General features: G+C 44.8%; 1 protein-coding gene across 2 annotated transcripts in view; it reads right to left on the reverse strand.

Annotated features, from left to right (window-relative positions):
* Positions 1 to 11,452, reverse strand: part of fance (FA complementation group E) — a 28,951-nt gene extending 17,499 nt beyond the window's left edge. The window contains exons 1-3 of one of the 2 annotated variants that reach the window (XM_078420638.1): positions 11,420 to 11,452; positions 7,147 to 7,357; positions 2,507 to 3,146 (exon numbers count right to left, since the gene is read on the reverse strand). In XM_078420638.1, the coding sequence (XP_078276764.1) occupies positions 2,507 to 3,146; positions 7,147 to 7,352 (846 nt within the window). In that variant the 5' untranslated portion in view covers positions 7,353 to 7,357; positions 11,420 to 11,452. Of the gene's footprint in view, positions 1 to 2,506; positions 3,147 to 7,146; positions 7,358 to 11,113; positions 11,241 to 11,419 lie in introns of those variants that run through there. The other variant, XM_078420637.1, reaches the window with a different exon arrangement.
* Positions 11,453 to 15,934: the final 4,482 nt, after the last annotated feature.

Below are 15,934 nucleotides of genomic sequence, written 5' to 3' on the forward strand. Positions count from 1 at the left end.
TCAAGTGATTAATATAAATTGTAAATAACAGAAGCTCAAATACTGATCTATCCCAGTTAAAAGTAAATACTAATCAGAAAATGACTCATTACTTCCCATGGTCTGCTTTCCCTCTGTTATATATTGAACACTTATATTAGGAATGGGCATCTTAACTCCTCAAATTTGTACCACCATTCAATAAGTTGATGGCTAGTTCCGTTAATACGTTAATGGCCCTGCTCCCCGACAGACTCTCCCCCTCAACCCCCCTGGTCCACTTCCTTTGCCCTGTCTTTGTCGTGCCTGACCATCAAGGCTGAGCAGGTGCGGCAGGAGCTGAGCAGACTCCGCCCAGGCAAAGCCACGGGTCCCGATGGAGTCAGCCCTAGGGCACTCAAGGCGTGAGCCAGCCAGTTGTGCGGAGTACTCCAGCATAGCTTCAACCTGAGCCTGAGGAGGATCCTTGTGATGTGGAAGACATCCTGCCTGGTTCCTGTACCAGAGGATGCACCTCAGCTCCTCCAATGACTACAGACCAGTGGCGCTGACTTCACACATCATGCAGTCCCTGGAGAGGCTGGTGCTCACTCACCTGCGACCCCCTGGTTGAACCCTACCTGAACCCCCTGCAGTTCGCCTACCTAACAAAGATGGGGGTTGAGGACGCCATCATCCACCTGCTCCATTGTTCCTATGCTCACCTGGATAAGCCGGGAAGCATTATGAGAGTCTTTTTTTTAACTTCTCCAGTACTTTTAAAACCATCGGGCCTGCACTGCTAGGGAGCAAACTGACGAAGATGCAGGTGGATGCTCCGTTGGTGTCCTGGATCACTGATGAACGACCACAATATCATCATCATAATCGTGACTGTTGGCAGATCAATTTCCCTCCTGAGATAAATAAAGTTCTATCATATCGTATCATAATCTCACTTTTGAATTCTTACATATTTTCCAACCTGGTGGGACCTTCTTAACAGTAAAGGGAAATTTTGGAAAAGTACAGTTAACACATCCACTGTCTAACACAGCCACTTCTTTTAACCCATCAGGACCCAAGGATTTGCCAGTTAATTATTTCTGTAATTTCCTTAATTTTCAGTATTAATTTCCCACTCACAAATAGATGCACACAATTTGTGCAATGTATTTGTTTTTGTTTTAAGCATCTAGAGAAACATGTCTTTTTTTACATTTTTAGTTGCTTTTGTTTTCTCCAACTTTTTCCGATTTTCTTTAACGATTTTTATAATTCCTTGCTATCAGAATCACACTCCAAGGAGAGGTTAATGTCCAATTTCCTGAAGTTAGATGGAGATACTGGGGTTGGAGAATGCAGAAGATGAGGGAAGCAACAGGTATTGTAACATACTGGATAAATAGTGGCAAAGACATGAATGCTGTCAGAAAAAATGTTCCAAATGAAAGCCACTTCTGCTACTCAGATTAGATTAGGATTAGACAGTATCAAGAAATCTCTCACTTCCTCAGAGTACATTCAAGTATCGAAATTATTAGCTCGAACAATTACGTGAAACTCCTTTGTCTTCTCTGAATAGTGCCACAGAACATTTATATTCTTATAAATGGAGAAAATTGGGTTTCTTCTTGTATCTCATGTCAAAGATGGGACCTCTAGCAATCCAAGGCTCTCTTGGCCACAACGGTAAGTATCAGTTTAATTTGTACTCAAATTTCGAGTAAGGTGGAATTACTGCACCAAAACAATACCAAAAAACTGAGAAGATGGAGGGGAAGGATCTCAGGCTGAATTGTTTTACTTGTCCACTTTCTATCTCAGCATCTCATCTAACTCTTATTCTGTTCCATACTACAGCACACCATAAGAATAACTTCAAAGGTATTTATTTACAAAATGCTGGAGTAACTCAGCAGGTCAGGCAGCATCTGAGGAGAGAAGGAATGGGCGATGTTTCGGGTCGAGACCCTTCAGTCTGAAGAAGGGTCTCGACCCGAAACGTCGCCCATTCCTTCTCTCCTCAGATGCTGCCTCACCTGCTGAGTTACTCCAGCATTTTGTGAATAAATACCTTCGATTTGTACCAGCATCTGCAGTTATTTTCTTATAAGAATAACTTCAGTTTGTTAAGAGCAACCATTCAGTCCTTTATAATTCAGAATGTTACTACCAATATTGAATACACCTATTCTATTAATACTCATAGACATACAAATTAATTTAGCCAGTCATCCAAATTATAACCAAAACCCAAGGAGCCGAATCTCACTGGTAATTGACTGCAATTTTACAGAAAGTTCCCAACTTCAACACACAAAAAATGGCAGCAAGTTTATCCACCAACAAGCTCTGAATTTCCAGGGAAATTTTAGTTTGCAAATCAGTCAGTGTGCTGCACTCCTGTATTCTCTTGCCTTGCAAAGTCAGCCTTGTGGATCCAAACCAAGTAAGCTCAGTGAATGTAAGCACCAGACTCCATTCAGCAAAATCTGGACTAATGTCTTCAGTCGAACATGTACATTCATACACATTTTTGTCTTACCTTGATATGTTCAGGTAGATCAACTATTTCTTCTGTTTTCGGAAGGACTTTCTGTTCTACTTCAATGGTGTCCATTTTGTTTTGCACGTGTGTATGGATAGGCTTCACATTTCCCACATTTGCAGCTGCATCCTGGATCTCCCTGTCAACAAATGGTTCCAAAGAGACGTCTTCTTTGTCCAATTTCATTTTCTTTGTTATACTTTGCTCATCATCTTCGAAAAGAGCTGCATTGTTTACATTTTTCCGTTTTTTAGAGTTCTGCGTCAATGTTATGTTGTCTTCGGTACTTTCAGATGATTTATCATTGCTGATAATTTGTTTTTTATAGTACCATCCCAACCTCTTCTCAGTATCTGAACAAACTTCAGAATTTCCCATCAACTTTTGACTGAGATGTTTCAATTGCTCCTGAAATCTGTTTGAATGCGAATCAGACTTTGAATAACACAATCCGCCTTCCAAGTCCTGCTCCAGCACATCAATTAGTTTCTGCGCCCAAAGATCCGTACCCGGCTTTTTCTTCAACTGTGAGATGAGACGATGCAGACAATCTTTCGGCACATGGCTACTAGCCAGGTGAAGAAAAGATAAAAGGTTTCTTCTGACCAGTACTGGTAAAAGGTAAAACAATGGCTGCCTAAAAGAGGAAAACATTGAAACTTTTGGTATGCAGTTGAGACACAAAATATCATTATCACAGTTTTCCAAAAATCCTGCAATCTCTCACACTTATTCCAAGATGAATTGTCGGCCAAGTAACGCAATTCTGCAAGGCCACTGGAAATCTGGAGATGCAGTCATCACAAATCACTTGTATTGCAATCTAATTAACTACCTGATGAACATCTTATTCTCTAATTATATTATTAAAATTAGATGAGTAGAGATTACGAAGAAATACTTTCATTTCTGGAATTCCTATTAAAATGTAGGAGAGCAATTTGAGCACTGATAATTCCATTATGAACTAAGGGAAGTCAGGTAAATCTAGATTCATTTTCATCAAGGTATAATGGAACAATTTAATTTGTGTCACTGTGGTTTAATAGCACAGAATGTGAGAATTTGAGAATACCAGCAATTTAGAGTAAAATGGCATGTATATGGTTAAAGGCATAACCAAATCTCGAAGTCCCAGGAGTGTTAGGTCACACAAGAGTTCATTCTTGACCTGATCCAAGTTAACTGAATCAGTGGTAGAAATGTAGAACAATTTTCAGCATCTCCAGGGTACTTGCATGGAGCTAGGAAACCTATCATGTTATCTAATCGATTCAGTGATTGGAGCGAGGAAACCGATCATGTTATCTAATCCTCGTTCAGTGATCATTGCTGGATATGTTCTCACACTTGATTTGTACAGGTGTCAGGGGTTATGGGGAGAACGCAGGAGAATGGGGTTAGGAGGGAGAGATAGATCAGCCATGATTGTATGGCGGTGTAGACTTGATGGGCCAAATGGCCTAATTCTGCTCCTATCACATATGATCTTATGAATGCATTTACCCGATGAAATTGCTACCACTTACTGTCCAATTTTAACCATGAACAGCTTCCCGGGAAATGTCTGAAGGTGGTCACTGACAGTGAAATGGAGGTCTTATACAAGTGACCATGATAAGGGGGAAAGAATTCATTTAGCACCCTCTTTTTGATAGGCCAGAATTATCGAGGAGGTCTTGCATTTCAAGATAGAGCACATTAATGTTTCTTTTCACTCTGCCCTGAGTGATGGGAGAAATGCTTGAATGATTCCCACCTAAGTTTCTCACAGTACTCACAATTAAGAGTTGGGGTAAGAATTGGGTTTTGGGACAAAAGATCTAGAAAAATATAGAAAGTCAAAGAATCACCACCAGAACGATGAAGCAGCAAGTTATCACACTTATTAGGTTTAGGTTTATTATTGTCACGTGTACTGAGATACCGTGAAAGCTTTCTTTTGAATGCTTTTCAAATTTTCAAATGCTTTTGAATGCAGATCAGATAATATTATACATAAATATAATCAAGCCAAACTCAAGTACAATAGAAAAAGCAAAGGAGAGTGCACAATATATAGAAACATAGAAAATAGGTGCATGAGGAGGCCATTCGGCCCTTCGAGCTAGCACCGCCATTCATTGTGATCATGGCTGATCATCCACAATCAGTAACCTGTGCCCAATCTCTCCCCATATCCCTTGATTCCACTAGCCCCCAGAGCTCTATCTAACTCTCTCTTAAATTCATCCAGTAATTTGGCCTCCACTGCTCTCTGTGGCAGAGAATTCCAGAAATTCACAACTCTCTGGGTGAAAAAGTTCCTTCTCACCTCAGTTTTAAATGGCCTCCCCTTTATTCTGAGACTGTGGCCCCTGGTTCTGGACTCCTCCAACATCGGGAACATTTTTCTTGCATCTAGCTTGTCCAGTCCTTTTATAATTTTATATGTCTCCATAAGATCCCCTCTCATCCTTCTAAACTCCAGTGAATACAAGTCTAGTCTTTTCAATCTTTCCTCACATGACAGTCCCGCCATCCCAGGGATCAATCTCGTGAACCTACGCTGCACTGCCTCAATTACAAGGATGTCCTTCCTCAAATTAGGAGACCAAAACTGTACACAATACTCCAGATGAGGTCTGACCAGGGCCCTATACAACTGCAGAAGAACCTCTTTACTCCTATACTGAAATCCTCTCGTTATGAAGGCCAACATGCCATTAGCTTTCTTCACTGCTTGCTGTACCTGCACGCCAACTTTCAGTGACTGGTGTACAACCAGGTCTCGCTGCACTTCCCCCTTACCTAACCTAACACCATTGAGATAATAATCTGCCTCCTTGTTTTTGCCGCCAAAGTGGATAACCTCACAATATAGTTCTCCTAATGTAGTGGTACAGTTCCAAAGTCAATGTTCGCGATGGGGTCAAGGTGAACTAGACAGTTCATAAAGCTGAACATACGGAGAAAATTGTTCCCGAGTCTGGTAGTGGGTGCTTTCAAGCCTCTGAAGCAAGGAGAAGAATGAATGACTGGGATGGAACAAGTCCTTAAATATGTTGGCTGCTTTTCCGAGGCAGCATGAAGTGTAGTTGGAGTCAATAGTCTATGTAATGGATTGGGCTACATCTACAACTCTGTAATTTCTTGCAGATTTGGGCAGAGCTACTCCCAAACCAAGCTGTGATGCAACCTGACAATGTGCGTTCTTTGGTGCATCTGTAGAAATTTCTAAGAGTCATTGGAGACAAGCCAAATTTCCCCAGCTGATAAGGAGGCAGGGGCATTGGTGTGCCTTCTTGGCTATCATATCAATCTGGTTGGTCCCGTACAGATCGTTAGTAATATTAACCAGAAAGCTCTCAACCTTTCCACTTCAGCACCATTGATTGGGGCTTGTATTGCACCATTAAAACATTACTGAATAGTTTTATGTATCCCATTTTTTAAAAATCAACTAAAGATGTCGAAACACAAGTCAACATTTGCCCTGTCAAAACAATAATGTGGCCCAAAGGTTATGAAACCATATTTTTCTGGGCCCCCACCATTTCAAAAAGATGATTTTTTAAATTCAAGAAACCTACTTTCCCGTCATATTCTCCACTATTTCATTTTACATCAGCAGCTTCTCCACTAATAACTTTATATCGTGCTTCCCTTCCAATGTGAAAATGAGGCAAGTGTTTAAGATAGATACCATAGAAAATATTATCTTATGATGCTCAAATCAGGCCTGAATAGCTATGGACACCCACATGGGCCCCAGCTCTGTCTGCCTCCTAGTAGGATATATTGAACAATCAGTGTTCCAGGCGTACATTGGCCCTATCCCCGAACTCTATCTCCGTTGCATTAATGACTGCATCGGTGCTACCTCCTGCACCCATCTCCGACACCTCCCTCCCCTTTCTTGATCTCAGTCTCCTTCATGGGAAATAGACTATTGACTGACATCTATTACAAACCCATTGACTCCCACAACTATCTTGACTACACTTCTTCCCACTCTGCTTCCTGCAAAGACTCTATCCCCCTACTACCAATTCCTTCGTTTATGCCGCATCTGCGCCCAAGGTGAGGTGTTCCATACTAGAACATCTGAGATATCCTCATTCTTTAGGGAACGGGGGTTCCCCTCTCCCTTCATAGATGAGGCCCTCAATTGTGTCTTCTTGGTACCCCGCAGCTCCACCTTTGTTTTTAGGGGTAGTGCCTGAGCCTTATTGAGTTAATAAATTTATCCTAACCTCAGAGCTAAATTTGCACCATGAAACTCTGAATACTGGTTCTGGACAAACCCTAGCCTGAGAGAAATATGCTTCTTGGTTCCAGCCTGTGGTTCCCCCATTAGAATTTAGAATTTGAAGGGAGGGGGAGGAGGGAGCAGGAAGAGGGGGAGGGGAGGAGATAGGGGGGGAGGAGGAGTAGGAGGAGGTGGGGGAGGAGGAGGAAGAGGGGGAGGAGGAGGAGGGGGGAGGAGGAGGAGGAGGGGGAGGAGGAGGAGGGGGAGGAGGGAGGAGGAGGGGGGAGGAGGGGGGAGGAGGAGGAGGAGGAGGAGGAGGGGAGGAGAGGGTGCTGCACCAATGCAGGGGAGGTTTGGGCCCAGCGAGTCCACTTGGTCTAGCTAGTACTTATTAAAAGGCTCTTACAGACTTAGCTTTTGCTCATTCCCTTCCAGATATGGCTCGGGTCGGCACAGTGTCTCCGTGAAGGTTCTCCAATGAAGAGACTGTTTTGACTGAATACGATGCAACACACGGTATGCACTGATGGCTCCCGATGTTCCCAGGGTTAGTGTGTGTAGCAGAATTTGGAATGGCTTTTGAAACTGTTCCAACTCTTTAAAGTTGCTCATGCTCCCTAGAAGAAAAGACAAAAGAAAATTCAGCATGGACTACCTAAATTAAAATAATATTATACACAAATATAACTTGTATTGCGGTCGAAGGTCCTTAGGAGTATGAAGGTAGACAAATCTCCCAGTCCTAATCAGATATATCCGAGGACACTCGGAAACTAGAGAGGAAATTGCAGGAGCACTGGCTGAAATTTATGAATCATCATTAAATACAGGAGTGGTGCTGGAAGACTGGAGGGTGGCAAATGTTGTGTCTCTATTCAGAAAGGGCTGCAGGGAAAAGGCTGGTAACTATAGGCCGGTGAGAACATCTGTAGTTGGAAAGTATACAGAGAGTATTCTGAGGGATAGAATACAAGGGCTGATTAGGGTTAGTCAGCATGGTTTAGTATGCGAGAGGTCATGTCTCACGCATCTGATTGAGTATTTTCAAGATGTGGCCAAAATGGTTGATGAGGGCAGAGCTGTAGCTGTTGGATATATGGACTTCAGCAAAGCATTTGACAAGGTTTCACATGGTAGACTGCTCTGGAAGGGTAGATCCCATGGGATCCAAGGAGAGATAGGTGAATGGATAGAAAATTGGCTTCATGACAGGAAGCAGAGGGTGATGGTGGAAGGTTTCTTCTCGAACTGGATGCCTGTGATGAGTGGTGCCTCAGGGTTCGATGCTGGCCCTATTACTGTTTGTCATCTATATCAATGATTTGGATGAGAACGTACATGGCAAGATTAGCAAGCTTGCAGATGATACAACCGTGGGTGGTATTACAGACAGTGAAGAGGTTGTCAAAAATTGCAGCAGGATCTTGTTCAGTTGCCCAGGTGGGCTGAGGAATGGTTGATATAATTTAATACAGAGAGGTGTATTTCTGGCTCTCAGCTGAGCCATGGTTAAACATCCTGACACTCATCTCCATCGAAAAATACTTGTCTCTTGTCACTTCCACCATGTGTAAACAATGCCCCCTCTCTCCCCGATCCTAGGTAAATACTGTAACTACCCCTCTCACCCCATGCCAGGTAAACACCTGCTTCTCTCATTTCATGTTGAGAAAATAACTGTCCCTCTCAACCACATACTGCGTAAATAATTAGTCCTCTCATCCTGGGTTAATATCTGGTGCTCTCAACACCACTCAGGGTTACTAACTCCTCTTCCCCACCCCCACCCTGGGCTGCTCCTCTCTCCCACCCCAGGTAAATAACAACCCCTCTCAACCCACTCTGGCGAAGTAGCTATCACCCCCCCCCCAGTAAATAACTACGCCTCACCCACCCCGCGAGAATAACTGCCCCTCACCCCATCCCCGGTATATACATTTATCCTGGGTAAATAATCTCTCTCATCCCATCCCACTTTACTTCAGGATAGGCACAAGAGGCTGGGAGTAACTCAGCGGGTCAGGCAGCATCTCTGGAGAGAAGGAATAGGTTACCCCAGCAGCCCAGGCCAGGTTGGGTCAGCATCCTCCAGACCGCCGAGACCACAGACAGTCCGGACCTGCCGCAGGATCTACTAACTGGTGGCGGTCCCGCTGCTGGGAGGACGGTGTGAGCGCCGGCCCAAGTTTACTTCAGTTGCCGCCGCTCGGAGAACGTCACTGTGAGCGCCGGCCCCGGCCCGGCCCGGCATGTTTATTTAGTCTGAAGACAATAGGTGCAGGAGTAGGCCATTCAGCCCTTCGAGCCAGCACCGCCATTCAATGCGATCATGGCTGATCACTCTCAATCAGTACCCCGTTCCTGCCTTCTCCCCATACCCCCTCACTCCGCTATCCTTAAGAGCTCTATCCAGCTCTCTCTTGAAAGCATCCAACGAACTGGCCTCCACTGCCTTCTGAGGCAGAGAATTCCACACCTTCACCACTCTCTGACTGAAAAAGTTCTTCCTCATCTCCGTTCTAAATGGCCTACACCTTATTCTTAAACTGTGGCCCCTTGTTCTGGACTCCCCCAACATTGGGAACATGTTTCCTGCCTCTAATGTGTCCAATCCCCTAATTATCTTATATGTTTCAATAAGATCCCCCATCATCCTTCTAAATTCCAGTGTATACAAGCCTAATTGCTCCAGCCTTTCAACATACGACAGTCCCGCCATTCCGGGAATTAACCTAGTGAACCTACGCTGCACGCCCTCAATAGCAAAAATATCCTTCCTCAAATTTGGAGACCAAAACTGCACACAGTACTCCAGGTGTGGTCTCACCAGGGCCCGGTACAACTGTAGAAGGACCTCTTTGCTCCTATACTCAACTCCTCTTGTTATGAAGGCCAACATTCCATTGGCTTTCTTCACTGCCTGCTGTACCTGCATGCTTCCTTTCAGTGACTGATGCACTAGGACACCCAGATCTCGTTGAACATCCCCTCTTCCTAACTTGACACCATTCAGATAATAATCTGCCTTTCTATTCTTACTTCCAAAGTGAATAACCTCACACTTATCTACATTAAACTGCATCTGCCATGTATCCGCCCACTCACACAACCTGTCCAAGTCACCCTGCAGCCTTATTGCATCTTCCTCACAATTCACACTACCCCCCAGCTTAGTATCATCTGCAAATTTGCTAATGGTACTTTTAATCCCTTCATCTAAGTCATTAATGTATATCGTAAATAGCTGGGGTCCCAGCACCGAACCTTGCGGTACCGCACCGGTCACTGCCTGCCATTCCGAAAGGGACCCATTTATCCCCACTCTTTGCTTTCTGTCTGTCAACCAATTTTCTATCCATGTCAGTACCCTACCCCCAATACCATGTGCTCTAATTTTGCCCACTAATCTCCTATGTGGGACCTTGTCGAAGGCTTTCTGAAAGTCGAGGTACACCACATCCACTGACTCTCCCCTGTCAATTTTCCTAGTTACATCCTCAAAAAATTCCAGTAGATTTGTCAAGCATGATTTCCCCTTCGTAAATGATCCTGTTACTGCTATCCAAATGCTCAGCAATTTTGTCTTTTATAATTGACTCCAGCATCTTCCCCACCACTGATGTCAGACTAACTGGTCTATAATTACCCGTTTTCTTTCTCCCTCCTTTCTTAAAAAGTGGGATAACATTTGCTATCCTCCAATCCACAGGAACTGATCCTGAATCTATAGAACATTGAAAAATGATCTCCAATGCTTCCACTATTTATAGAGCCACCTCCTTCAGTACTCTGGGATGCAGACCATCAGGCCCTGGGGATTTATCAGCCTTCAGTCCCATCAGTCTACCCAAAACCATTTCCTGCCTAATGTGGATTTCCTTCAGTTCCTCCATCACCCTAGGTTCTCCGGCCCCTAGAACATTTGGGAGATTGTGTGTATCTTCCTCAGTGAAGACAAATCCAAAGTAACGGTTTAACTCGTCTGCCATTTCTTTGTTCCCCATAATAAATTCCCCTGCTTCTGTCTTCAAGGGACCCACATTTGCCTTGACTATTTATTTTTTTCCTCTTCACGTACCTAAAAAAAAAAACTTTTGCTATCCTCCTTTATATTATTGGCTAGTTTACCCTTGTACCTCATCTTTTCTCCCCGTATTGCCTTTTTAGTTAACTTTTGTTGCTCTTTAAAAGAGTCCCAATCCTCTGTCTTCCCACTCTTCTTGCTGAAGAAGGGTCTCGACCCGAAACGTCACCCATTCCTTCTCTCCCGAGATGCTGCCTGACCTGCTGAGTTACTCCAGCATTTTGTGAATAAATCGATTTGTACCAGCATCTGCAGTTATTTTCTTATACTATATATAATGTTTATTTACCTCACTCGCCGCCGCTCGGAGTAGAGAACGTCACTGTGAGCGCCGGCCCGGCCCGGCCCCGCCCGCCATGTTTATTTACCTCACTCGCCGCCGCTCGGAGTAGAGAACGTCACTGTGTGCGCCGGCCCTGCCCCGCCCACCATGTTTATTTACCTCACTCGCCGCCGCTCGGAGTAGAGAACGTCACTGTGAGCGCCGGCCCGGCCCCGCCCGCCATGTTTATTTACCTCACTCGCCGCCGCTCGGAGTAGAGAACGTCACTGTGTGCGCCGGCCCTGCCCCGCCCCGCCCACCATGTTTATTTACCTCACTCGCCGCCGCTCGGAGTAGAGAACGTCACTGTGAGCGCCGGCCCGACCCCGCCCGCCATGTTTATTTACCTCACTCGCCGCCGCTCGGAGTAGAGAACGTCACTGTGAGCGCCGACCGGCCCCGCCCGCCATGTTTATTTACCTCACTCGCCGCCGCTCGGCCTCGGAGACGGAGGAGTGAGTGAGTGAGAGAGAGGCCCCGCGCCTGATATTTCCCTTGGGCAGCTTACACCCCAACGGTATGAACATTGACTTCTCTAACTCCAAGTAACCCTCTCTCTCCATCCCTCCCCCTTCTCCGACCGGTCCGACTGCTCCCCTGATTAATGTTTTAATGTTTACTTTGTTGTCAGCTTCTCCTAGCTATTCTCCACATCCCGCTGCGTTGCTCCAGCGTTTTGTGTCTATTCTCTACCGTATACATTCCTCATCTCTGACTCTCTCTCTCTCTCCACACTCACTGTCTGTCTGAAGAGGGTCTCCACCCGAATCGTCCCTCCAGAGATGCTGCCTGGCCCGCTGAGTTACTCCAGCATATTTGTGCCTGTGCTCGGAGGACATTGTGGGGGCTGGTCCAGCCATGTTTATTTACCTCGCTCGGAGAACGTTGTGAGCGCCGGCCCAAGTTTACTTCACTCACCGCCGCTGCTCGCAAACAGCAGCCGCCATTTGCACTGAGTGCGGCCGGTTCGTTGGTTTGGCGGACTCGGATCGCCAGAGTCTGCAGCTCGTCTCTCTCTCTGTCAGCCTCTCCCTTTGTCTGCCTCTCTCTGTCTGATTCACTCTCTGTCTCCCTCTCTCTGTCTCTCGCTCTCTCTGTCTGTCTCTCTCTCTCTGTCAGCCTCTCTCTCTGTCTCACTCACTCACTGACTGCTGGCTGCCGCCGCCACGGTCTTTCAAGGCTAATGCCTCCGCCTCTTTGCCCAAAACCTGGCTTTTATAATCGCTACGATTTGACTCAAAGCTCTGCATTCCTCCTCTATGATGTGTTATGCGCAGTGTTTAATATACTATATTACAGAATGCAGGCATCTGAAGAAGGATCCCGACCCGAGACGTTGCTTGTCAAATCCCTCCACAAATGCTGCCTGGGTTCCTCCAGCACTTTGTGTTTTTGCTCAACCTTGGTTAAGATCCATAGCTACAGAAACTTTACAATTCTGCAATTATCCTGCAGCATTTATTGAAATTCAGGATTGAAATTAAAAAATAATTTACAAATATTTATTTCAGGGGCATATCCATTGGAGGCAAAAGAAGAATCTAATATTTCTAATTGTCCTTGTGATTATGACTGGTATTTTCAAATAAACTTTATGTAGCAGCCCCCTGGAAGAAATTCTGTACAATTCCAAAATAGGCAGGTGTTTGAACGGAAAAGAGACCTGCAAGAAGTGAAGTTCACTTACACCTGCAGCCGTTCTGATAGTTTATTTTCAAAATATCTATTTGAGCAGCTTCCATGCATATTTTTTGCAGATGGTACCCAAAAGCCACGCGATTGGTGGATCATTGAGATGAAATAATGTTTAAAACACGATTTCGCATGTTTGGGCATGCTGATCAAAACACTGCAATGGATGGGCAAACCTCCCACAAATAACGCAGAAACGGTGTGAACAGACTAAAAGGGCCTGTACCACTTAAGCGATTTTAAGGTGACTGCCAGTGACTAGGCTGTCGCCGACAGTTCGCCGGGGTGTCACGGGCATGATCGTGAGGAGTCTTCAAAGAATCGTAGTGGATCTCGGCGCGTCGCTGAGGAAAAGGGCCTGTCCCACATTAGGCGATTTTAAGCTGACTGTCAAAGTCGTAGATCGCCGAACCTTTCTTTTACCCGACGACAATGATCACGACAATGCCGAGTCAGGTCGAGATTACAGCGTCTTCGGAAACATCGCAAAATTCCCACGCTGTCCTGCGTCCTCATTTTCGCTGAAATCACTGACAAGTCGGTAAGTTCTTGAGAGTTTTGAACTATAACATCTTGTATGGGTTACTTAAAAACCAAGCATCACTGTAACAAGGCATAAACTGGATTTACTTCCAGTTTACTAATAGCTGTATTAAAAACATTAATTTTAAAATTGGTTAAGTGGATTTTTGTGAAAAGTGTGTGGGCATTCTTTGAAAATGCAAGGGAGATGCATATCTGGTTTCTGGGTTGCATATCTAGGTTTGGAACCCACTTTAAATGTAATGGCTGATGGCCATAAACATCGCGAAAATTCCCACGCTTACCTGACCGTCAAACAGTCGCCTCCAATCTACCTGGCAAATATCCTGACGGTAAATAAATTGGTTAAACACAATCATTTTATGGTATGACTTTACTTATTTTAATATTATGTGCTTCTAAATGCATCTAAGACAACCTAGCAAACCTGGGGACAGTAGGCGACAGCGCCTGCAATAAGCAACGATACCTGGCGACAAGCCAGCTGTTGTCGAGAAATTTCAAACTGGATGATTTCTCAGCGACTGCTGAGATCCACTACGATTCTTGGAAGACTCCTCACAATCATGCCCGCGACACCCGGCGAACTGTCGGCGACAGCCTAGTCGCCGGCAGTCGCCTTAAAATCACCTAAAGTGGGACAGGCCCTTTAACCGATTTAAGTTCTCGGCGACAGCTGGCTTGTCGCCAGGTATCGTTGCTTATTACGGGCGCTGTCGCATGCTGTCCTCAGGTTTGCTAGGTTGTCGCAGATGTATTTAGAAGCACGTAATATTAAATTAAGTAAAGTCATTTGAAGAGACCATAAAATACTTGTGTTTAACCAATTTATTTACCGTCAGGACATTTGACAGGTGGATTAGAGGCGACAGTTTGACAGTCAGGTAAGCGTGGGAATTTCGAAATGTTTATGGCCATCAGTGATTGCTTTTAAAGTAGGCTCCCAACCCAGATTATGCAACCCAGAAACCAGATATGCATCTCCCGTACATTTTCATAGAATGCCCACACTCGCACAAAAATCCATTTAACCACGTTTAAAATTAAATATCTTAATACTGCTATTCGTAAACTGGAAGTTGTTACCGTGAAGCTTGGTTTTCAAGTAACCCAGGCAAGATGTTATATTTCAAAACTCTCAAGTAATTTACAGACTTATCAGTGATCCTGATTTCAGCGAAAATTAGGATAAGCGTGGGAATTTTGCGATGTTTCCGAAGGCGGTGTAATCTCTTAGCCAGGTGCTAGTTTCACCAAAAAAGTAACTTGTATCGATCTGACTCGGCATTGTCGTGGTCATTGTCGTAAGGTAAAAGAAAATTTTGGCGATCTGCTAAGACTTTGACAGTTGCTGGCAGTCGCCTAAAAAAATCGCCTAAGTGGGACAGGCCCTTAAGTGCGGCGCGGCCTGATGGTACGGGTTAATGATGGGCTCACGGGAGGAGATGTGGATGAGAAACGCCATAAAGGACCGTCCCCTGCCACCTTCCAGAACAGGAGAGAGCCCTGGCCTCTGACCGTGTCGTGAACGATGCCAGGAGATCGACAATAGGCAACAAACCGGTAGCGTACTTTGCTGTGTACTCTGGGTTTGCGAGTGCGTTCACGGATACGTGAATCTATGTACCTTATTTTATAGTGTACCTTGTTATACAAACTCTGTTGTCTGAATCCGGTGATTTATCCAACACAACATTCACACAAATCAAAAAGAATTTTGTCCCAGAGAACACTTAGTGTGTAAGGAAGTGCACTCACCTAGGCAGCTGGAGAACAATAAGATGACGTACCTTGAAGAAGGGGAGTTTCCAAGCCATATGATTCCAGAATTTTAAAGATGAGCGATTTCTTAAGGTCATAAGGAATAGGAGCAGAATTAGGCCATTAGCCCATCAAGTCTACTCTGCCATTCAATCACGGCTGATCTATGTCTCCCTCCTAACTCCATTCTCCTGCCATCTCCCTATCACCTCTGACACCTGTACTAATCAAGAATCTTTACCACCCTCTAAATACATTTCTCAACTCCTTCCTAAAAGACCATCCTTTAATTCTGAGGCTATGACCTCTAGTCCTAGACTCTCCCACTAGTGGAAACATTCTCTCCACATCCACTCTATCCAAGCCTTTAACTATTCTGTATGTTTCAATGAGGCCCCCCTCATTTTTCTAAACTCCACTGAGTACAGGCCTAGTGCCAACAAACGCTCATCATAGGTTAACCCAATCATTCCTGGGATCATTCTTGTAAACCTCCTCTGGACCTTCTCCGGTGCCAGCACATCCTTCCTCAGATATGGTGCCCATAATTGCTCACACTATTCCAAATGCAGCCTTACCAGTGCCCTATAGAGCCTTAACATTTCATCAGTTTTTGTATTCAAGCCTTTTGTATTCTAGCATTGTGTTTGCTTTCTTGAATTGACTTGCAGATTAACTTTTTGGGAATCCTCTACCAGCACTCCCAAGTCCCCTTGCACCTCTGATTCCTGGGAGTCCCCTTGCACCTCTGATTCCTCTCACCCCATTTAGAAAATAGTCTACGCCTTTATT

Source organism: Rhinoraja longicauda, chromosome 24 (assembly GCF_053455715.1).
Source record: "Rhinoraja longicauda isolate Sanriku21f chromosome 24, sRhiLon1.1, whole genome shotgun sequence".
NCBI classification, from domain to species: Eukaryota; Metazoa; Chordata; class Chondrichthyes; order Rajiformes; family Arhynchobatidae; genus Rhinoraja; species Rhinoraja longicauda.